This window comes from Mobula birostris, chromosome 3 (genome assembly GCF_030028105.1).
Source record: "Mobula birostris isolate sMobBir1 chromosome 3, sMobBir1.hap1, whole genome shotgun sequence".
NCBI classification, from domain to species: Eukaryota; Metazoa; Chordata; class Chondrichthyes; order Myliobatiformes; family Myliobatidae; genus Mobula; species Mobula birostris.
This window is the reverse complement of record NC_092372.1, coordinates 115,483,068-115,507,553: the sequence shown is the minus strand read 5'-3', so window position 1 is coordinate 115,507,553 and position 24,486 is coordinate 115,483,068. Positions and strand designations below refer to the sequence as shown.

At 45.6% G+C, this 24,486-nt stretch overlaps 1 protein-coding gene across 1 annotated transcript in view; it reads right to left on the bottom strand.

The window, feature by feature from the left end:
- Window positions 1-24,486, bottom strand: part of dcaf8 (DDB1 and CUL4 associated factor 8) — a 51,351-nt gene that overhangs the window by 3,827 nt on the left and 23,038 nt on the right. Inside the window, exons 4-9 of the mRNA XM_072253232.1 lie at window positions 13,994-14,134; window positions 12,839-12,933; window positions 6,463-6,573; window positions 6,174-6,246; window positions 5,926-5,983; window positions 902-1,009 (exon numbers count right to left, since the gene is read on the bottom strand). Of these exons, the coding sequence (XP_072109333.1) occupies window positions 902-1,009; window positions 5,926-5,983; window positions 6,174-6,246; window positions 6,463-6,573; window positions 12,839-12,933; window positions 13,994-14,134 (586 nt within the window). The remainder of the gene's footprint in view (window positions 1-901; window positions 1,010-5,925; window positions 5,984-6,173; window positions 6,247-6,462; window positions 6,574-12,838; window positions 12,934-13,993; window positions 14,135-24,486) is intronic.

Here is a 24,486-nt window from a genome sequence, read left to right as displayed (position 1 = left end):
GCTCTGCCCCGCCCTTCCCCGCTCCTTGATCTTTGGTTGGACACTGGCAGCATGTTCGTCACCTTCATCCTGTGCTCCCTCACTCTCGTCAGCAGCATCAACGGGAATGGGCTCCACCTGCAGCTTCCCCGATTCCAATTCCCTCCCTCAGATCCCTTCCCCATGTTGTCTACCTCCTCCTACTCCAAGATCAACCCTACTCCTCCAATCTGTACCCAGGACTTGTACAACCTATAGCACAGCACAGTACAGGCCCTTCAGCCCACCATGGTGTGCTGACCTCCCATTTTTCTCTCATTCATTTGCCTAGCTAAGGCTCTTATATGTCCTTAAGCTATCAACCCTGGCAGCGCGTTCCATACACCCAGCACTCAGCGTAAACTACCTCTCCGATATACTTTCCTCCAACCACCTTACAATTATGCTGCCTCCTATTAGCTATTTCTTGGGAAAAGCCTCTGGCTGTCCACTCAATCTCTGCCTCTTATCATCTTGTGCACCCCTGTCAAGTCACTTCTCACCCTCCTTCACTCCCAAGAGAAAAGCCTGAGCTTGCTCCAACTGTCCTCAGAAAATATGTTCTCTAATCCAAGGAGCATCCTGGAAATTCTCTCCTGCACCTTCTCTAAAGCTTCCACATCCTTCCTATAATGAGGTGACCAGAAATGGCCTCAGATCATGCTGGTCATTGACACATTTCACTGTATGCTTCGATGTATGACAAATTATAGCAGCAACAGATTCTGGCAACATCTATCTGAGCTAAAACATTACCTTGAATACTACATCATTGTTGACAGGTGCATCCAACCCAATCACTTCAGTTATAACAGATATTTTGCTGGGTGAGACAGACAGACACAGAGAGAAGTAAGGAGGGATGGATGGAATGGCTGCTTACCTGTGGCATTATTCCGGTGACCTTTATAGCGCTTGACGTAATCAGCTCCATCGCTGTGAAATGAATTGAAGAGGTAGATGTCCTCATCGTTGTAACTTGCCAACAAGTCTGTGGAAGGAAGAAAGACCAACTCATTGAATGGAAACAGTTTAACACCATGAAGGGACCCTCCCGTCAGATCTTCCTGATTCTCTGCCAACGCACACCTGTTCTCGGTATAGCTGTGATGAGGACAAAGTGATGCTCGTGAGCAACGGAGATTTACAGAAGGATGCAGAGGTCCTTGACAAACTTGGTCCCAAGCAGCTGCTATGTTACCAACAGGTCGCCTTTACGAACGCACGTGGAGAGAGACTTCAAGCGCTGCTGGTCTGCCAGCACATTGAGTTTTCCGACCAGGAAAGCTGCTGACTGGCACATTCCAGTCTGCAGGAGCACGTGTTGAAGCTTAGTGTGGCCAATGCAAAAGCTCTGTGGAGAAGGACTGCAGTCTAAAGTTGGTCAGCCACCGGACAAGGAGGGATTAAGTCCTGGGCCCACTATACAGAGAAGGTGCAAAGACCACTTGAAGGTATCATCAATAATTTTGAATGTTAAACAAAAATGAAGATTTGGAGGATGCAATCATCAAAAGGGTTGTATGATGGCAGTCCACTGTCTGCACTAGGGTCCGTGCCGACTTTGTTCATTCACAATCAGTCAAAAGGGTTGTATGATGGCAGTCCACTATCTGCACTAGGATCCGTGCCGACTTTGTTCATTTACAATCAGTCAATCAAAACAACATGGCAGCAGACACCAGATGGATTCTTCCATCCATGACTACTGGCAACTAACACAGTTTTATACTGTGGTAGTTGGATTGACAGTGTTCTAATTTGTTCTGTATTTCATTTGAATAATTTGTCAGTCAGTTAAATGGTAGTTGTCTTTTTTTAAAATACCTTTTTAACTATTTTCATGAAACTTCAGCTAAATGGGGCAGTCACTTAGTTGGACTAAAATGTACTGATCCCGACGTGTCCCAGTTAATCATGATCCACTGTATATAACCATATAACCAAATAACATTTACAGCACTGAATCAGACCACCTCGGCCCTTCTAGTCCGTACTGAACTCTTATTCTCACCTAGTCCCACCGACCTGCACTCAGCCCAGAATCCTCCATTCCTTTCCTGTCCATATATCTATCCAATTTAACTTTAAATAATAACATCGAACCTGCCTCAACGACTTCTGCTGGAAGCTCGTACCACACAGCTACCACTCCCGAGTAAAGAAGTTCCCCCTCATGTTACCCCTAAACTTTTGCCCTTTAACTCTCAACCCATGTCCTCTTGTTTGAATCTCCCCCACTGTCAATGGAAAAAGCCCATCCACGTAAACTCTGTCTACCCCCTCATAATTTTAAATACCTCTATCAAGTCCCCCCTCAACCTTCTACGCTCCAAAGAATAAAGATCCAACTTGTTCAACCTTTCTCTGTAACTTAGGTGATGAAACCCAGGTAACATTCTAGTAAATCTTCTCTGTACTCTCTATTTTGTTGACATTTTTCCTATATTTCAGTGACCAGAACTGTACACAATACTCCAAATTTGGCCTCACCAATGCCTTGTACAATTTCAACATTACATCCCAACTCTTGTATTCAATGCTCTGATTTATAAAGGCCAGCATACCAAAAGCTTTCTTCACCACCCTATCCACATGAGATTCCACCTTCAGGGAACTATGCACCATCATTCCTAGATCCCTCTGTTCTACAGCATTCTTCAATGCCCTACCATTTACCATGCATGTCCTATTTTGATTAGTCCTACCAAAATGTAACACCTCACATTTATCAGCATAAAACTCCATCTGCCATCTTTCAGCCCACTCTTCTAACTGGCCTAAATCTCTCTGCAAGCTTTGAAAACCTACTTCATTATCCACAACTCCACCTATCTTAGTATCATCTGCATACTTACTCATCCAATTTACCACCCCATCATCCAGATCATTAATGTACATGACAAACAACATTGGACCCAGTACAGATCCCTGAGGCACACCACTAGTCACCGGCCTCCAATCTGACAAACAGTTATCCACCACTACTCTCTGGCGTCTCCCATCCAGCCACTGCTGAATCCATTTTACTACTTCAATATTAATACCTAACGATTGAACCTTCCTAACTAACCTTCCGTGTGGAACCTTGTCAAAGGCCTTACTGAAGTCCATATACACAACATCCACCACTTTACCCTCGTCAACTTTCCTAGTAACCTCTTCAAAAAATTCAATAAGATTTGTCAAACATGACCTTCCACACACAAATCCATGTTGACTGTTTCGAATCAGACCCTGTCTATCCAGATTATTATATATACCATCTCTAAGAATACTTTCCATCAATTTACCCACCACTGACGTCAAACTCACAGGCCAATAATTGCTAGGTTCACTCTTAGAACCCTTTTTAAACAATGGAACAACATGACCAATACGCCAATCCTCTGGCACCATCCCCGTTTCTAATGACATTTGAAATATTTCTGTCAGAGCCCCTGCTATTTCCACACTAACTTCCTTCAAGGTCCTAGGGAATATCTTGTCAGGACCTGGAGACTTATCCATTTTTATATTCCTTAAAAGCCCCAGTACTTCCTCCTCTTTAATCATCATAGTTTCCATAACTTCCCTACCTGTTTCCCTTATCTTACACAATTCAATATCCTTCTCCTTAGTGAATACCGAAGAAAAGAAATTATTCAGAATCTTTTGGCTCCACACATAGCTGTCCACTCTGATTCTCTAAGGGACCAATTTTATCCCTCACTATCCTTTTGCTATTAATATAACCGTAGAAACCCTCGGGATTTATTTTCACCTTACTTGCCAAAGCAACCTCATATCCTCTTTTAGCTTTTCTAATCTCTTTAAGATTCTTTTTACATTCTTTATATTCCTCGAGCACCTCATTTACTCCATGCTGCCTATATTTATTGTAGATATCTCTCTTTTTCCGAACCAAGTTTCCAATATCCCTTGAAAACCATGGCTCTCTCAAACTTTTAACTTTTCCTTTCAACCTGACAGGAACATAAAGATTCTGTACCTTCAAAATTTCACCTTTAAATGACCTCCATTTCTCTATTATATCCTTTCCATAAAACAAATTGTCCCAATCTACCCCTTCTAAATCCTTTCGCATCTCCTCAAAGTTAGCCTTTCTCCAATCAAAAATCTCAACCCTGGGTCCAGACCTATCCTTCTCCATAATTATACTGAAACTAATAGCATTGTAATCACTGGACCCGAGGTGCTCCCCAACCTCTGTCACCTGACCTATTTCATTCCCTAACAGGAGATCCAACACTGCCCCTTCTCTAGTTCGTACCTCCATGTATTGCTGCAAAAAACTATCCTGCACACATTTTACAAACTCCAAACCATCCAGCCTTTTTACAGTATGGGCTTCCCAGTCTACCTGTGTGTAAGGGGGCTTCATCTTTTAAGTTACTGCGGAGACTAATTAAAACCTCCCACAATCACAACCTTGTGCTTACTACAAATATCTGCTATCTCCTTACAAATTTGTTCCTCCAATTCTCGCTCCCCATTTGGTGGTCTATAATACACCCCCATAAGTGTTACTACACCTTTCCCATTCCTCAATTCCACCCAAATAGCCTCCCTAGACGAGCCCTCTATCTGTCCTGCCAGAGCACCACTGTAATATTTTCTCTGACAAGCAATGCAACACCTCCCCCTCTTGTCCCTCCGATTCTATCACACCTGAAGCAATTAAATCCAGGAATATTTAGTTGCCAATCACACTGCTCCTGTAACCATGTTTCACTATAGCTACCACATCATACTGCCAAGTATCAATCCATGCTTTAAGCTCATCCACCTTTCTTATAATGCTCCTAGCATTAAAATAAATGCATTTAAGAAATTTTCCACCTCTTACTCTCTGTTTATCACTAAAGGTGCAAACAACTTTACTATTTTCTTTTTCTTCCTTCTCCCCTACATCTGTTCCTACACTCTGGTTCCCCTCCCCCCTTGTCTCTAGTTTAATTCCACTGGAGCCTCTCCAGCAAACCTACCCGCAAGAATATTTGTCCCCTTCCAGTTCAGATGTAAACCGTCCTGCCGGAACAGGTTCCACCTTCCCTGGAAAACTGCCCAATTATCTATAAATCTGAAGCCCTCCCTCCTGCACCATGTCTTCAGCCACGTGTTGATCTGCGCTATCTTACTATTTCTAAACCCGCCTGCACGTGGCACTGATCCCGAGATTGCTATCCTGGGGGTCCTGTCCTTTAACTTGGCGCCTAACTCCCTAAACTTGCCTTTCAGGACCTCCTCACTCTTCCTACCCACGTCATTGGTCCCTACATGGACACGACATCCGGCTGCTCACCCTCCCTCCTGAGAATACTGAGAACTCGATCCGAGATATCGCGGACCTTGGCACCAGGAAGGCAACAGACCATCCGGGATTCTCGATCTCTTCCACAGAACCTCTTATCTGTCCCCCTAACTATCGAATCCCCTATCACTACTGCTCTCCTCTTTTCCCTCCTTCCCTTCTGAGCTGAGTATCCCATCTCGGTGCCAGAGACGCAACCACTGCAACTTGTCCCTGGTAGGTCGTCCCCATCAACAGTATCCAAAACGATGTACTTGTTATTGGTGGGAACGGCCACAGGGGTGCTCTGCTCATTCTGTCTATTCCCCTTCTCTCTCCTGACAGTCACCCAGCTACTTGTCTCCTGACTCTTAGGGGTGACTATCTCCCTGTAACTCCTGTTTATTTCTGCCTCTGCCTCCCAAATGATCCGAAGTTCATCCAGCCCCATATTTGAAAATAAGAGAGACTTTGTCACTTCCTGCCATTTGAAGCTGCTACCCCAAATTTGGCTCTTGACGGATATCACCTTCCTACCTGCCCTTGCCCCCAATCCCATACTTCTCCACTGGAGGCTCCTTCCCCATGCCCTCCACCACCGCCCGTCTGCTCACCTGAGCCGTCGTGGCTGTAGACCAGACAGGTGATGTTGGCTTTCGAGTCACTGTTAACCTGAGGACAAGAAGGGAAGTGTTGGAACCATGGAACAAGTGAAAACAGGGCAAAGGAGGAATGACAGAGAACGTGCACTCTCCCTCAACCGCAACCCCTGCATGCAGGCGGGAGCCCAGGCACACAACAATTCACACATGCACACCGCTTGGAAAGGCAGAGACCGGGCACGGAGACAGCAGAGCATTACCAGGTGGTGGGGGCAGAATTTTTTCAGGACACCGTTGTTCTCGTTCAGGTTAATTTTGCGCTGATCGTAGATCCTGCAATAGGAACAGACATGTGAGCAAGAGGGAGAGCACTCCAAGTCGGTCGGTGGGGGGTGGTGTGCAAGCAAACGACAGGGCACGTGGGGAGAGGAGGTTTTAACGGTTGAGCAGTCGGCTTCTGAGACTGCACAGACTTGGACTCCAGCTGACACCACAGCCATCTGGCTGCTCTCCTCCCCTCCCACCCTCCATCAATCACCAAGGCCCCACCTGAGGAACTGGTCCCGGCCTCCCACTGCGAACTGATGCGTGTTGGAAGGGTTAACGTAGATGGTGTACAGGCCCACCTTCTTGTCTTTCTCCTTGGTCACAACCAGTTTCCTGGAGGGAGGGAGACACGAGACAGAAGAGCAGAATTAAGCTATTTGGCACAGGGTCTCCTCCGCCCTTCCATTCTCCTGCCTTCTCCCCATAACCTCTGACACCTTTGCTTTAAATATACTCAATGACTTGGCCTGCACAGCAATGTGTGGCAATAAATTCCACAGATTCACCACCCACTGGCTAAAGAAATTCCGCCTCAACTCTGTTCTAAAGGGATGCTCTCTATTCTGTGACTGTGCCTTCTAGTCCTAGAATTCCCCACTATAGGAAGCATACTCCCCATATCAACTCTATCTAGGTTGTTTGAATATTCAACAGGTTTCAATGAGATCCCCCCTCACTGTTCCAAGCTCCAGCAAAACTTGCATGGTTAAACCGCCTATCAAGAATTCCCACAGATCACCTTTCCCTGAAGCACGGACCCCACTCTCCATCCCTCCCACAGCGCTACACTCCTCCCCACAGCAGCCCAGCTCTGCCCCTGTCACCAGAAACTTAGCCCCAGGCCTCAACCCCAAACCCGAGGAAATCACAACATTCTCTCACCCAGCAACAAGCAACAGGCACCGCTCCCCTTCCTGGTTACCCAGTTTACTCTGGACACTGATAATCGATATACATTAGTCTTATACATAGTGAGTCTGACTTCAGTGGTGGGCAAGTTGTTGGAGAAGATCCTGAGAGGCAGGATTTATGAACATTTGGAGAGACATAATCTGATTAGGGATAGTCAGCATGGTCTTGTCAAGGACAGGTCGTGCCTTACGAGCCTGACTGAATTCTTTGAGGATGTGACCAAACACATTGATGAAGGTAGAGCAGTGGATGCAGTGTATATGGATTTCAGTAAGGCATTTGATAAGGTTCCCATGCAAGGTTCATTCAGAAAGTAAGGAGGCATGGGATCCAAGGAGACCTGGCTTTGTGGATCCAGAACTGGCTTGCCCACAGAAGGCAAAGAGTGGTTGTAGATGGTTCTTATTCTGCATGGAGATCGGTGACCAGTGGTGTGCCGCAGGGATCTGTTCTGGGCCCCTCCGATTTGTGATCTTTTTAATGACCTGGATGTATAAGTAGAAGGGCGGGTTAGTAAGTTTGCTGATGACACAAAAACTGGGGGTGTTGTGTAGTCTGGAGGGTTGTCAGAGGTTACAGTGGGACATCAACAGGATGCAGAACTGGGCTGCGAAGTGACAGATGGAGTTCTACCCAGGTAAGTGTAAAGTGCTTCATTTCAGTAGGTCAAATCTGAAGACAGAATACTAATGGTAAGCCTCTTGGTAGTGTAGAAGATCAGAGGGGTCTTGGGATCTTGGGCTCCATGTCCATAGGACACTCAAAGCTGTTAACAGTGTTGTTAAGAAGGCATATAGTGTGTTAGCATTCATCAAATGTGGGATTGAGTTCAAGAGCCGTGAGGTAATGTTACAGATATGTAAGACCTTAGTTAGACCCCACTTGGAGTACTGTGTTCAGTTCTGATCACCTCACTACAGGAAGGATGTGGATACTATAGCAAGAGTGCAGAGGAGATTTACAAGGATGTTGCCTGGATTGGAGGGCATGCCTTATGAGAATAGGCTGAGTGAACTCAGCCTTTTCTGCTTGGAGCAACGGATGAGAGGTGACCTGATAGAGGTATACAAGATGATGAGAGGCATTGATCATGTGGATAGCCAGAGGCTTTTTCCCAGGGCTGAAGTGGCAAACACGAGGTGGCATAGTTTTAAGGTGCTTGGAAGTAGAAGGGATGACGGGTAAGTTTTTCCACACAGAGAGTGGTGGGTGTGTGGAATGCACTGTCAACGAAGGTGGTACAGGCAGATACAATAGGGTCTTCTAAGAGACTCCTAGAAAGGAATATGGAGCTTACAAAAATAGAGGGCTATGTGGTAGGGAAATTCTAGGCAGCTTCTAGAGTAGGATACATGGTCGGCACATCACTGTCAGCTGAGGACCTGTAATGTGCTGTAGATTTTCTTCGTTTATGCATCTTTAATGTCTTGCAGTGTACTGCTACCACAAAGCACAGATATCACACAAAATGTTGAGAGGAACTAAGCTGGAGAAGACCCTTCATCAAGAATGGAAAGGAACGGGGCAGAAGGTTGGGGTGGGGGGGCAGGAGTAATGATGGAGGGGACAGACATTACCAGAAACTGGAGAAATCAGGCCATCAGGTTGGAGGCTACCCAGACAGAAAATGAGGCATTGCCAACCTGAGTTTGGCCTCATCATCCCCTCCATTGGTTTGCCGCCTGACCTACAGAGTTCCTCCAGAGTTTGGTGTGTGCATTTCCAGCATCTGCAGAATCTCTTGCATTTAAAATTTCATAACACGCTATTGATGATAAACCTGACTCTGGCCTTCTTGGAGGCCTTGCCTGCACTCTCCCCCATCCCAACTTTCTTCTTCTGATTTCTTCCCTCATCCTTCAGGTCCTGAAAAAGGGTCTGAAACATCAACAGCTTATTCCTCTCCATAGATGCTACCTGACCTGCTGAGTCTCCAGCATTTTGTGTGTGTTGCTGAAGATTTTCAGCATCAGTATAAACTCATGTTTAAAACTTAACAACATTAGTGAAATTCATAGGGATAGAACCAGAATCAGAATTAGGTTTATTATCACCGGCATGTGACGTAACGTCAAATTTGTTAACTCAGCAGCAGCAATTCAATGCAATACATAACATAGATGAAAAAACAATAATAAATAAATCTTATTCAGTATACTTTATGCAGTATACATATATTGAATAGATTTAAATTGTGCAAAAAACAGAAATATATATCCGGGAGAGGTTCCCGAGAATTGGAGGGTTGTGAATGTTGTTCCCTTATGCAAGAAAGAGAGTAGAGATAGCCCAGGGAATTATAGACCAGTGAGTCTTACTTCAGTGGTTGGTAAGTTGATGGAGAAGATCCTGAGAGGCAGGATTTCTGAACATTTGGAGAGGCATAATATGATTAGGAATAGTCAGCATGGCTTTCTCAAAGGCAGGTCATGCCTTACGAGCCTGAATGAATTTTTTTGAGGATGTGACTAAACACATTGATGAAGGTAGAGCAGTAGATGTAGTGTATATGGATTTCAGCAAGGCAGTTGACAAGGTACTCCATGCGAGGCTTATTGAGAAAGTAAGGAGGCATGGGATCAAAGGGGGCATTACTTTGTGGATCCAGAACTGGCTTGCCCACAGAAGGCAAAAAGTGGTTGTAGACAGGTCATATTCTGCTTGGAGGTCAGTGACAGTGGTGTGCCTCGGGAATCTGTTTTGGGACCCCTACTCTTCATGATTTTTATTAATGACCTGGATGAAGAAGTGGAGGGATGGGTTAGTAAATTTGCTGATGACACAAAGGTTGGGGGTGTTGTGGATAGTGTGGAGGGCTGTCAGAGGTTATAGTGGGACACTGATAGGATGCAAAACTGGGCTGAGAAGTGGCAGATGGAGTTCAACCCAGATAAGTGTGAGGTGGTTCATTTTGGTAGGTCAAATATGATGGCAGAATATAGTATTAAAGGTAAGGCTCTTGGCAGTGTGGAGGGTCTGAGTCCATAAGACACTCAAAGCTGCTGCGCAGGTCGCCTCTGTGGTTAAGGAGGCATATGGTGTATTGGCCTTCATCAATTGTGGGACTGAGTTTAGGAGCCGAGAGGTAATGTTGCAGCTATATGGAGCTTGGAAGTAGGTACAGAGGAGATGTCAGGGTTAAGTTGTTGTGTTTTTTTTATTTTACGCAGAGTAGTGAGTACGTGGAATGGGCTGTCGGCGACTGTGACGGAGGTGGATACAATAGGGTCTTTCAAGAGACTCCTGGATAGGTACATGGAGCTTAGAAAAATAGAGGGCTATGAGTAACCCAAGGTAATTTCTCAGGCAAGGACATGTTTGGCACAGCTTTGTGGGCCAAAGTGCCTGTATTGTGCTGTAGGTTTTCTATGTTTCTAGGTTCCTAAAAAAAAAGTAGTGAGGTAGTGTCCAAAGCTTCAATGTCCATTTCGGAATCTGTTGGCAGAGGGGAAGAAGCTGTTCCTGAATCGCTGAGTGTGTGCCTTCAGGCTTCTGTACCTCCAAGTTGATGGCAACAGTGAGAAAAGGGCATGCCCTGGGTGCTGGAGATCCGTAATAATGGACTCTGCCTTTCTGAGACACTGCTCCCTGAAGATACCCTAGTACCCAAGATGGAGCTGACTAGATTTACAACCCTCTGCAGCTTCCTTTGATCCTGTGTAGTTGCCCCCTCCAATATATCTGACATTGATGCAGCCTGTCAGAATGCTCTCCACAGTACATCTATAGAGGTTTTTGAGTGTATTTGTTGACATACCAAATCTCTTCAAACTCCTAATGAAGTATAGCCACTGTCTTGCCTTCTTTATAACTGCATCGATATGTTGGGATCAGGTTAGATCCTCAGAGATCTTGACAGCCAGGAACTTGAAACTGCTCACTCTCTCCACTTCTGATCCCTCTGTGAGGATTGGTGTGTGTTCCTTCATCTTACCCTTACTGAAGTCCACGATCAGCTCTTTCATCTTACTGACGTTGAGTGCCAGGTTGTTGCTGTGGCAGCACTCCACTAGTTGGCATATCTCACTCATGTACGCCCTCTCGTCACCACCTGAGATTCTATCAATAATGGTTGTATTGTCAGCAAATTTATAGATGTTATTTGAGCTATGCCTAGCCATACAGTCATGGGTATATAGAGAGTACAGCAGTGGGCTAAGCACACACCCCTGAGGTGCGCCAGTGCTGATCGTAAGGAGGAGAAGTTATCACCAATCTGCACATATTGTGGCCTTCCGGTTAGGAAGTCGAGAATCCAATTGCAGAGGGAGGTACAGAGGCCCAGGTTCTGCAACTTCTCAATCAGGATTGTGGGAATGATAGTATTAAATGCTGAGTCAATGAACAGCATCCTAACATTGACACTTGTGTGGTTCAGGTGGTCTAAAGCCGTGTGGAGAGCCATTGAGATTGCATCTGCCGTTGACCTATTGTGGTGATAGGCAAACTGCAGTGGGTCCAGGTCCTTGCTGAGGCAGGAGTTCAGTCTAGTCATGACCAACCTCTCAAAGCATTTCATCACTGTCGATGTGAGTGCTTGATAGTTGTTGAGGCAGCCCACATTTATTTTTGTTGGGCACTGGTATAATTGTTGCCTTTTTGAAGCAAGTGGGAACTTCCGCCCGTAGCAGTGAGAGGCTGAAAATGTTCTTGAATACTCCCACCAGTTGGTTGGCACAGGTCTTCAGAGCCATCAGGATCTTCCGCCTTGTGTGGGTTCACTCCCTTTAAAGACAGTCTAACATCAGCCTCTGAGACAGAGATCACAGGGTCATCAGGTGCAGCAGGGATCTTCACAGCTGTAGTTACATTCTCCCTTTCAAGGCGGGCATAGAAGGCGTTGAGTTCATCTGACAGTGAAGCATTGCTACCATTCATGCTATTGGGTTTTGCTTTGTAGGAAGTAATGTCTTGCAAGCCCTTCCAGAGTTATCATGCATCCGATGTTGCCTCCAACCTGATTTGAAGTTGTCTCTTCGGCCTTGAAGTAGCCCTCCGCAAATCATAGTAAAAACCATCGGGGTCTCCCTCCCCTCTGTTTCTGAGATTTATGAGGAGCGTTGCAGACGAAGGGCCTGAAGCACTTTTCAGCATCCTACCACCCAACCCACAACCATCAGGACTAGGACGGCCAGACTGGGTAACAGCTTCTTCCCTAAGGCGGAGGCACTAATAAATACCCTGCCTCCACCGAGGTCTCATCACCAGGACAGCGAGCTGTTTACTGATTACCTGCGCCACACACTACATGCAATTTAGGCAGCACGGTAGTGTAGTGGTTAGCACAATGACTTACAGTACCGGTCACCCGGATTCAATTCCCGCCGCTGCCTCGGAGTTTATATGTTCTCCCCCTGACTACGTACATTTCCTCCGAGTGCTCCAGTTTCCTCCCAGTTGGTAAGTTAATTGGTCATTGTAAATTGTCCTGCGGTTAAGGCTAGAGTTAAATCTGGGGACTGTGGCTCAAAGGGTCCATTCCCAGCTGTACCTCAATAAATAAAATAAATACATTTTGAATTGTATTTGGTAAAATTTTGTTTTATGTACTGTGTGATAAATTTTTGTCAGCGTACTGTGGTCCACAAGAACGTTCTTTCACGGACAGTCAGGTGACAATCAACCTGATGGAGACCCTGCCCACAGTCCCACAGCCCACCCCCTCTGCCCAGCACCCAGTACTCACGAAGCGGGACGCTCCTGGCGCAGGTCGATGGTGAAGACCACGGCGTCCTCCCCCGCCGACAGGAAAGTGCAGGGTGAGTCGGGCTCCAGCGCCAACTGTGGACACAGGAGAAGCAACTGACAACAGACTCCTCACCCACCCTCACACCCCCTCCCCACGATCCCACCTCCCAGCCAGCCTACCCCTCCCCACCGCCCACGAGGCCTCCCGGAATTCCCAGCTGGTGGACACATGAGAAAAGAATGAAAATCTATTCTGTTGACTACAAACAATAGAAGCCAAGCCGGGGGGGGGGGGGGGGGTCCATGAACCCACAAGAGTCTTCGACAGGGAAGTCCAGGGAGACAAGAACCATACAGTGCAGAATTCAACCGGGAGCAAGTGCTCACGACTCCTGGGGGCAGAACCCCCTGAAACAGACACAGCTCCCTCAGGTGTCAGCAGGGAAGGTACAGGGGTGTCCCTCACTCCCCTCGCCCTCAATTAGGACCAGGGGTCATAGTCACGGAATAAATGAAAAGATGTTCAGGGCAGGGATGAGTAGGAATTCTTGACACAGAGGCTTGGAGAATGAATCTTTAGAATTAACTGCTCTCATGCCGGGGCACCAAAATATCTGGCAACAATGTCTTTGGGTCACCACCACAGCTCGGGGGCATTGGGAGTTCGCAGTTTAGTTTTGGCACTGTCTGTAAGGAGCTTGTACATTCTCTCTGTGAGTGTGTGGATTTCCTCCGGGTGCTACCAAAGACCTACCAGTGAGGTTAAATGGTCACTCTAAATTGTCCTGTGATGAGTTTAGAGTCAAACTGGGCTAGAAGGGCCCGTTCCTCACTGTATCTCTAATAAATTAACAGGTCGCCCTTGGCACTTCCCCACCTTGTGTTGGTTGTTAATGCAAACAATGCTTTCCTTTCACTGTCTTTGTCTATGTACAGGATGAATACGAGCCCAAATCTGAATCAGAAGCCGAGGAAACTTGGCTGCCCCAGAAATTCAGGACAAGGTTCAGTGAAGGAACTGAGGAATATGCGTTAGTGTAGGAGAGTGATGATTAGCCATGAATGGGAAAGCAGGGATGAGGGGCCAAATGGCCTCCTGCTGCTTCTGAACCTTACAATATTTGAGCAGAGAGAGAGCAGAAGGATCACCAACCTTGTGCGCAGAGCCCTTGTGCTGGGCCACTCGCTTGGTGGACTTGCAGCATTCGGTGGCCGACAGCTCAGCGACACGGATCTGCCCATCTCGGGCACACATGGCCAACGTGGAATCCCCACTGTTCGGCAGGAACTTGGCCTGGAGAAACACAGGACAAGAGCAACGCTGGAATTTGGCAGCACAGCACACAACCCCCGTCCCACAGCTTCCCAAAGGAACCAACTCTGAACCTGAAACTTCTGTGGACACACAGTAGAGACTGGTTGCGTCACGATCTGGTATGGAAACACAAGAATGGAAAAGCCTACAGAAAGTGGTGGATACAGCCCAGTCTGTCACAGGCAAAGCCTGCCCCATCCCTGAGCACTGTAACAAGAAAGCAGCATCCATCATCAAGGAGCCCCATCATCCAGGCCACGCTCTCTTCCTGCTGCTGCCATTGAGGAGTGAGCATGGTCCCACACCAGCAGGTTCAGGAACAGTTATTATCCTTCAACCATCAGACTCCAGAACCAGTGTGGATAACTTTACTCATCAACTCACAACTGATTCCACAATGCTATGACTCAGTTTCAAACACGTCCTCTGTATCATTTGCACAGCTTGTGTTTTTTCGGTGTTTGCCAGTCTTTGTCTGCTGTTTTTCCATTGATTTTGTTGTGTTTTTTTACTACTGTGAATACCTGCAAGAAAATGAATCTTAAGGTAGATTTGGTGACAGACATAATTGATAATAATTTATTTTGAACTTTTAAACTTGAATTAACTTTGCAGTAAAGTTAAAACGTATTGTTGAAGCATGCACACGTTACTATGTCCTACCCTGAGATTCATTCTGTTACAGGCATTTACAGGATAATGGTACAGGTACAGGGTATGCAAACATAACATTGAAAGACCAGGGAAAGCCAATGTGAACATTACACCAGCTCAGCTTCCACTCCTGTTTATAACTGAAAGCACCATCATAATTTTTAACAGAGATAATGTAAAAGTCAGAAATACCCTGCCATGACACATTTACATAGGAAAACACAACACACATGTAAACATCACACAGACTACTACATGGAAAAACACCATTGTAGATATTCACGCTTCTTTACTATCCTGCCTTCCTATGTCATTAGGAATCATGAGGTTTAATATCAGTGGCAAATGTCGTGAAATTTGCTGTTTTGCAAAACAGTGGCAGAAAACCAGATGTTCGAGGTTGGATGAGCACAATTCAGACAGAACCACCCTGTCTGCGCACCATGATGACTTAGACATAAAGCATACTCCACCTCCTCAGCTGTCCTGTCTCTGAAGTGGATTGTGAAGCCTTTGGGCTGCAGTGTTACATTCGAAATATCAGGTGTAAGCCATGTTTCCATCCTGCTGAGGTCTTCAATTTTATTTTCCAGAGACTGTACATTCACCCGCAGGTTAGTTGTGAATGGGAGTCTAAGGGCTCCATGTTTCAATCATACCTGCAAGACAAGCCCGCTTTCCACACTTCCTTTTTTTCCCAAAGGGGAACTGCACTCATGACCCATGTCTGCAGTGCAGGATCCACCGACTTTGAGTATTGATAAGATTTTTTTTTAAAGAACATCTTAAATGATGTTGATTACTGAAGTATCCATGGCTGTGACTGTGCAGTTCCGCCGTAGTAGTCCTAAATGGGAATATCTGATGATTCCCATCGAAGGTGCACAGAGTGTCTCCACTTATTGGCCCACCTTGAGAAAACAGCAGGAATACTGTAGAACAGAGGGACGTTGGTATATGAGTGAATGGCTCCCACGAAGGGATGTTGGTATATGAGTGAATGGCTCCCTGTAGAACGTAGGGACGTTGGTACATGATACACAGCTCCCTGTGGAACAGAGGGACATTGATACACGGTTCCCTGTGGAATAGAGGGACATTGATACACGGCTCCCTGTGGAACAGAGGGACATTGGTATAAGAGTACAAGGCTCCCTTTAGAACTAAGGGACGTTGGTATACAAGTGCACGGCTCCCTGTAGAACAGAGGGATATTGGTACACGAGTACATGGCTCCCTGTAGAACGGAGGGACGTTGGTATTCCAGTGTATGGCTCCCTGCAGAACGGACGGATGTTGTTACATGAGTACATGGTTCCCTGTAGAATGGAGGGTCGTTGGTACACGAGTACATGGTTCCCTGTGGAACAGAGGGATGTGGTACACGAGTGCATGGCTCCCTATAGAATAGAGGGATGTTGCTACACAAGTACATGGTTCCCTGTAGAATAGAGGGTCGTTGGGACACGAGTACATGGCTCCCTGTAGAACGGAGGGACTTGGTATTCCAGTGTATGGCTCCCTGTAGAACGGAAGGACGTTCTACACGAGTCCATGGATCCCTGAAATTCGTGCCACAGGTAGACAGGGTGCCACAGAAACACAACACTTTAGATGTTTGGTTAGGGTTATGGTGTGGGGATGCCAAGTTGGCACCTGTGGGTTATTTCCAGCACAACCCTCACACTATGTTGGTTGTTGATGCCAACATCATATTTTACTGTACCTTTCGATGTCCATGTGACAGAAAAAGCTAACCTCCTTAAATGCCTTTGAAGAAAGGTTTGGGCACACTGGCTTTCATCAGGCATGGCTGATTCATTTTCTTCTTAGCCCCAGTCTCCTGCCTTCTCCCCGTATCCCTTCATGCCCTGACCAAGCAAAAAACCGATCAACCTCTGCCTTAAGTATACATAAACACTTGGCATCCACAGCTGCCTGTTGCAACGAATTCCCACAGATTCACCACCCTCTGGCTAAAGAATTTCCTCCTCATCCCCATTCTAAAAGGATGTCCCACTATTCTGAGTCTGTGTCCTCTGGTCTTAGACTCTCCCACCATAGGAACAATCCTCTCCTTATCCACTCTATCAAGGCCTTTCACCATTCAATAGGTGTTAATGAGATCACTCCTGATGCTTCTGAATCCCAGTCAATACAGGCCCAGAGCCATCAAACTCTCTTCATACGACAAGCCATTCAATCCTGGAATCATTTTCATGAACCTCTTTTGATACCTCTCCAGTTTCAACACGTCCTTTCTAAGATAAGGGGTCAAATTTTAATCCTCTTGAAAGGAATGCTAACATTGCATTTGCCTTCATCACACAGCTTAACCTGCAAATTAAACTTCAGGGAATCCTGCACAAGGAGTCCCAAGTCCCTTTGCATCTCAGTATTTTCTACTTTCTCTCCATTTAGAAAATAGTCAACTCTCTCATTTCTTCCACCAAAGTGCATGACCATACATTTCCTGACACTGTATTCCATCTGTCACTTCTTTGCCCATTCACCTAATCTGTCCAAGTCCTTCTACAGCCTACTTCCTCAAAACTATCTGCCCCTCCACCTATCTTCACATCATCTGTAAACTTTACAAGAAAGCCATCAATTCCATCACCCAAATCATTGACATATAAGGTAAAAGGAATAGGTCCCAACACAGACCCTGTGGAACGCGACTAGTCCCCGGCAGCCAATCAGAAAAGGTTCCCATTTATTCCCACTCTTTGCCTCCTGCCAATCAGCCACTGCTTTATCCATGCCAGAATCTATCCTGTAATAAGACCATAAGACATAGAAGCAGAATTAGACCGCTGAAATTACCCCACCAAAGGAAGCATCCTCTCCACATCCACCCTATCTAGTCCTTTCAATATTCGGTAGATTTCAATAAGATCCCCACACATTCTTCTAAATTCCAGTGAGTTTAGACTCAAAGCTGCCAAATGTTCCTCATATGTTAACCCCTTCATTCCCAGAATCATCCTCATGAACCTCCTCCGGACTCTCTCCAATGACAACACATTCTTTCTGAGATACGGGACCCAAAACTGTTGATAATACTCCAACTGTGGCCTGACTAGTGTCTTATAAAGGCTCAGCATTATCTCCCTGCTTTTATGTTCTATTCTTGAAATAAATGCCAACATTTCATTTCTAATCTTCCCAAGTCCCTCTATGCCTCTGATGTTTGAACCTTCTCCCTATTTAAATAGTCTGCACTATTGTTCCTTTTACCAAAATGCATGATCATACATTTCCCAACACTGTATTCCATCTGCCACATTTTTGCCCATTCTTCCAATTTGTCCAAGTCCTGCTGCAATCACATTGCTTCCTCAGCACTACCTACCCCTCCACCTATCTTTGTATCATCTACAAATGTGCCACAAAGCCATCAATTCCATTATCCAAATTACTGTCAAACAATGTTAAAATTAGTAGTCCCAATACTGACCCCTGAGGAACACCACTAGTCACCTGCAGCCAACAAGGCCCCTTTTATTCTCACTCACTGCCTCCTGTCTGTCAGCCATTCTGTATTCCATGCCTGTATCCTTCCTGTAACGCCATAGGATTTTATCTTGTTAAGCAGCCTCATGTGTGACACCTTATCAAATGTCTTCAACATGACACCCATTCCCTCTCCTTTGTCCACCCTGCTTGTTATTTTCACGAAGAACTCTAACGGATTTCCCTTTACAGAAACCATGCTGACCTTGACTTATTTTATCATTAGTCTCCAAGTGCCCTGACACCTCATCCTTAATAATAGACCCCAACACTTTCCCAACCACTGGAGGCACAATCAGGTCAAATTTAAAGACAGAATATAATATTAATGCTAAAACTCTTAGCAGTGTGGAGGGTCAGCAAGACCTTAGTTAGACCCCACTTGGAGTACTGTGTTCATTTCTAGTCACCTCACTATAGAAAGGATGTGGATACTATACAAAGAGTGCGGAGATTTACAAGGATGTTGTCTGGATTGGAGAGTGTGCCTTATGAGAATAGGTTGAATGAACTTGCCCTTTTCTCCTTGGAGCGATGGAGGATGAGAGGTGACTTGATAGAGGTGTATAAGGTGACGAGAGACATTGATGGTGTGGATACTCAGATGCTTTTCCTCAGGGCCAAAATGGCTAACACGAGGGGACATAGTTTTAAGGTGCTTGGAAGTAGGTACAGAGGGGATATCATGGGTAAGTTTTTCCACACAGAGTGGTGGGTGCTTGGAATGCACTACCGGCAACGGTGGAGGAGGCGGATACAATAGGGTATTTTAAAAGAGTCTGAAGTAGGCACATGGAGCTTAGAAAAGTAAAGGGCTATGCGGTCGGGAAATCCTAGGCAGTTTCTAGAGTAGCTTGTGCCAACCATTTAACATTGTGGGCTGAGGGGCCTGTAATGTGCTGCAGATTTCTATGTTTCACCAAGGTTAGGCTAACTAGCGTTTAATTTCCTTTCTTTTGTCTTCCTTCCTTCCTAAAGAGTGAAGATTTGTAATCTTCCAATCCTCTGGGACCATGCCAGAATCAAGTGATTCTTGGAAGATCATGACCAATACATCCATTATCTCTACAGCAACCTCTCTCAGGACTCTGGGATGTAGTCCATCTGATCCAGGTGATTTATGCATCTAAAGACCTTTCAGTTTGCCTAGCACTATTTCCTTTGTAATAGCAATGACATTCACTCCTGTTCCCTGACACTCATGGACCTCTGGCACACTGCCAGTGTCTTCCACAGTGAAGACAGATGCAAAGTACCCATTGAGTTCATCTGCCTTTTCTTTGTCCCCCATTACTACCTCGCCAGCATCATTTTCCAATGGTCCAACTCTCAGCTCCCTTTCACTCTTTAAATAACTGAAAAAACTTTTAGTATCTTGCTTTATATTGGCTAGTCTGCCCTCACATTTCAACTTTTCCCTTCTTATAGCTTTTTTAGTTGCCTTTTGTTGGGATTTAAAAGCTTCCCAATCATCCAACTTTGCACTCACTTTTGCTACTTACATGCCCTCTCCTTGGTTTTTATCCAGTCCTTAACTTCCCTCGTCAGCCATGGTTGCCTACCCCTGTCATCCGACACCAACCTGATTTTCCCAATTCCCTTGCATATTGAAGTCCCCTATTACAATTGTGTATTGCCCTTATTACATTCCTTTTCCAGCTCCCTTTGCAATCTCAACCCCACACTTTGGCTACTATTTGGAGGCCTTTATACGAATTCCATAATGTTTTTTTTTCCTTGCAGTTTCTTAACTTCACCCACAAAGATTGAACATTCTCTGACCCTACATCACCTCTTTCTAAATATGTAATTCCATCTCTTACCAACAGAGCCACACCACCTGTGCCTTCCTGCCTGTCCTTTCAATACGAAATATATCCTATGTTAAGCTCCTTCTTTCAGCCATGACTCAGTGATGCCCACAATATCGTACAGACCAATCACTAACTCAGTCCTGCATTCTTCTCCCTTTTGAATTTTACCTCTGTGATACAATTTAACTCTCTGCTCTGTCTGCATTGTACCCAATCATTCTTTACATTCATGTTACACCCTTCATCTGCTTGTAAACCTGCTGGCTCATCCTCAGTTCAATCATATTGGTTCCTGTCCCCCTGCCATATTAATTTAAACCATTCTCAAAAGATCTAGTAAATCTGCCCACAAGTGTCGGGAGGAAAAGATGGTGGCACGACGCAGCTCGCAGCGGCCACTCCGGTGATGATGTCCATTATCTGTCAAGTAGAGTGCTGTGCACAATCCTGATTTGATGGAGACAGACATGAGAGTACGGAGGAACATCTGGTGAAACTACTGAAATGCCTGTTTCGCTGCTCCTGCTACTGTGTGATCCAGAATCTCCGGAGGGGAAGGCCCTGAGTCCTCCGCTTTGCTTGTTGCTCGGCGGCCAGGGCGGGGTCAAAGCATTCGGCAGAGGATGGCGCTGGGTGCCGGAGGGCTGGTTGAAGGCTAGAAGTTTTCGGACGGACTCAGAGTCCGCTGCGGTCGAGTGCTTCCAATGGTGCTGCATCAGCAAGTTTGCGGCGCTAGAGGTTCATGGCAGGGAGAGCTTCTCCCTTCTACCGTCTGCATGAGATAATGAGGCTATCAGAACTGAGACTTTTTTTTTACCATGCCCATGGTCTGCTCTATCAAATTACTATATTGCTTTGCACTGTTGTAACTACATGTTATAATTAATGTGGTTTTGTCAGTTTTAGTCTTGGTTTGTCTTGCGTTTCTTGTGATATCATTCTGGGGGAACATTGTATCATTTTTTAATGCATGCATTTCTAAATGACAATAAACGAGGACTGAATCCTCATAATCTTAATCTTAATATTGGTTCCCCTCAGATTCATATGTGCAACCCAACCTTTTTGTACAATTCCCACCTGCCCCAGAAGAGGTCCCAATGATCCAGAAATCTGAATCCCTGGCCCCTGCTCCAAATCTTCAGCCACACATTTATCTGCCTCCTCATTCTATTCCTACCCTCACTGTCACGTGGCACAGGCAGCAATCCCGAGATTACTACTTTTGAGATCCTGCTTCTCAGCTTCCTTCCTAACTCCCTTGCATTCTTTTTTCAGAACTTCTCCCCTTTTTCTTCCTATGTCATTGGTACTAATATGTACCACGACTTCTGGCTGCTCACCCTCCCTTTTAAGGATATTGTGGACGCATCTAGAATTCCAACCGATTCGTCAGGCAAGATTTTCAAGACAATAGACAATAGGTGCAGAAGTAGACTATTGTGCCCTTCCAGCCTGCACCGCCATTCTGAGATCATGGCTGATCATCTACTATCAATACCCGGTTCCTACCTTGTCCCCATAACCCTTGATTCCCCTATCCATAAGATACCTATCTAGCTCCTTCTTGAAAGCATCCAGAGAATTGGCCTCCACTGTCTTCTGAGGCAGTGCATTCCACACCTCCACAACTCTCTGGGAGAAGAAGTTCCCCCTCAACTCTGTCCTAAATGACCTACCCCTTATTCTTAAACCATGCCCTCTGGTACTGGACTCTCCCAGCATCTGGAACATATTTCCTGCCTCTATCTTGTCCAATCCCTTAATAATCTTATATGTCTCAATCAGATCCCCCCTCAATCTCCTTAATTCCAGCGTGTACAAGCCCAGTCTCTCTAACCTCTCTGCGTAAGACAGTCCGGACATCCCAGGAATTAACCTAGTGAACCTACGCTGCACCTCCTCCACAGCCAGGATGTCCTTCCTTAACCCTGGAGACCAAAACTGCACACAATACTCCAGGTGTGGTCTCACCAGGGCCCTGTACAAATGCAAAAGGATTTCCTTGCTCTTGTACTCAATTCCCTTTGTAATAAAGGCCAACATTCCATTAGTCTTCTTCACTGCCTGCTGTACTTGCTCATTCACCTTCAGAGACTGCTGAACAAGTACTCCTAGATCTCTTTGTATTTCTCCCTTACCTAACTCCACACCGTTCAGATAATAATCTGCCTTCCTGTTCTTGCTCCCAAAGTGAATAACCTCACACTTATTCACATTAAACGCCATCTGCCAAGTTTCTGCCCACTCACCCAGCCTATCCAAGTCACCTTGAATTCTCCTAACATCCTCATCACATGTCACACTGCCACCCAGCTTAGTATCATCAGCAAACTTGCTGATGTTATTCACAATGCCTTCCTCTAAATCATTGACGTAAATCGTAAACAGCTGTGGTCCCAATACCAAGCCCTATGGCACCCCACTAGTCACCACCTGCCATTCTGAGAAACACCCATTCACTGCTACCCTTTGCTTTCTATCTGCCAACCAGTTTTCTATCCATGTCAATAACCTCCCCCAAATGCCATGAGCTCTGATTTTACCCACCAATCTCCTATGTGGTACCTTATCAAATGCCTTCTGAAAGTCAAGGTACACCACATCCACTGGATCTCCCGCGTTTATCTTCCTGGTTACATCCCCGAAAAACTCCAATAGATTAGTCAAGCATGATTTGCCCTTGGTAAATCCATGCTGGCTCGGCCCAATCCTATCACTGCTATCAAGATATGCCGCTATTTCATCTTTAGTAATGGACTCTAGCATCTTCCCCACTACTGATGTTAGGCTAACAGGGTGATAGTTCTCTGTTTTCTCCCTCCCTCCTTTCTTAAAAAGTGAGGAAACCATGCTGACTACGGCCTATTTTATCATGTGCCTCCAAGTACCCTGAGGCCTCATCCTTAATGATGGCCGTTTCTTTTTACATTGTACATCAACGATTTGGATTATGGAATAGATGGCTTTGTGGCTAAGTTTGCTGACAATACGAAGATAGGTGGAGGGGCCGGTAGTGCTGAGGAAACAGAGAGTCTGCAGAGAGACTTGGATAGATTGGGAGAATGGGCAAAGAAGTGGCAAATGAAATACAATGTTGGAAAGTGTATGGTTATGCACTTTGGCAGAAGAAATAAATGGGCAGACTATTATTTAAATGGGGAAAGAATTCAAAGTTCTGAGATGCAACGGGACTTGGGAGTCCTCGTACAGGATACCCTTAAAGTTAACCTCCAGGTTGAGTCAGTGGTGAAGAAGGCGAATGCAATGTTGGCATTCATTCCTAGAGAAATAGAGTATAGGAGCAGGGATGTGATGTTGAGGCTCTATAAGGCGCTGGTGAGACCTCACTTGGAGTACTGTGTGCAGTTTTGGGTTCCTTATTTAAGAAAGGATGTGCTGACGTTGGAGAGGGTACAGAGAAGATTCACTAGAATGATTCCGGGAATGAGAGGGTTAACATATGAGGAACATTTGTCCACTCTTGGACTGTATTCCTTGGAGTTTAGAAGAATGAGGGGAGACCTCATAGAAACATTTTGAATGTTGAAAGGCATGGACAGAGTGGATGTGGCAAAATTGTTTCCCATGGTGGGGGAGTCCAGTACGAGAGAGCATGAATTAAGGATTGAAGGGCGCCCATCAAGAACAGAGATGCAAAGAAATTTTTTTAGCCGGGGGTGGTGAATCAATGGAACTTGTTGCCACAGGTGGCAGTGGAGGCCAAGTCATTGGGTGTACTTATTGATAGGTATCCGAGTAGCCAGGGCATCAAAGGTTATGGTGAGAAGGCGGGGGAGTGGGACTAAATGGGAGAATGGATCAGCTCATGATAAAATGGTGGAGCAGACTCAATGAGCAGAATGGCAGACTTCTGCTCCTTTGTCTTATGGTCTTAATAATTGACCCCAACATCTTTCCAACCACTGAGGTCAGACTAACTGGCCTCTAGTTTCCTTTCTTCTGCCTCTCTCCCTTCTTCGAGTGGATTAGCATTTGCAATTTTCCAGACTTTAGGATTGATGCCTCCACAATCTCTTCAGCCACCTCTTTCAGAGTCCTGGGGTGTACACCATCTGGTCCAGATGACATCCACATCAGAGCTTTCAGTTTCCCAAGAACTTTCCCTCTAGTTATGGTAACTTCACACACTTCATGACCCCTGGAACTTCCACCATGCTGCCACAGCGAAGACTGATGCAAAATATTTATTCAGTCCATCTGCCATTTCGTTGTCCCGTTACCATCTCTCCAGCATCATTTTCCAGCAGTCCGATATCCACTCTCACCTCTTTTTTAAAAAAAACACACTATGTATCTGAAGAAACTTTTGGTATCCTCTTTAAT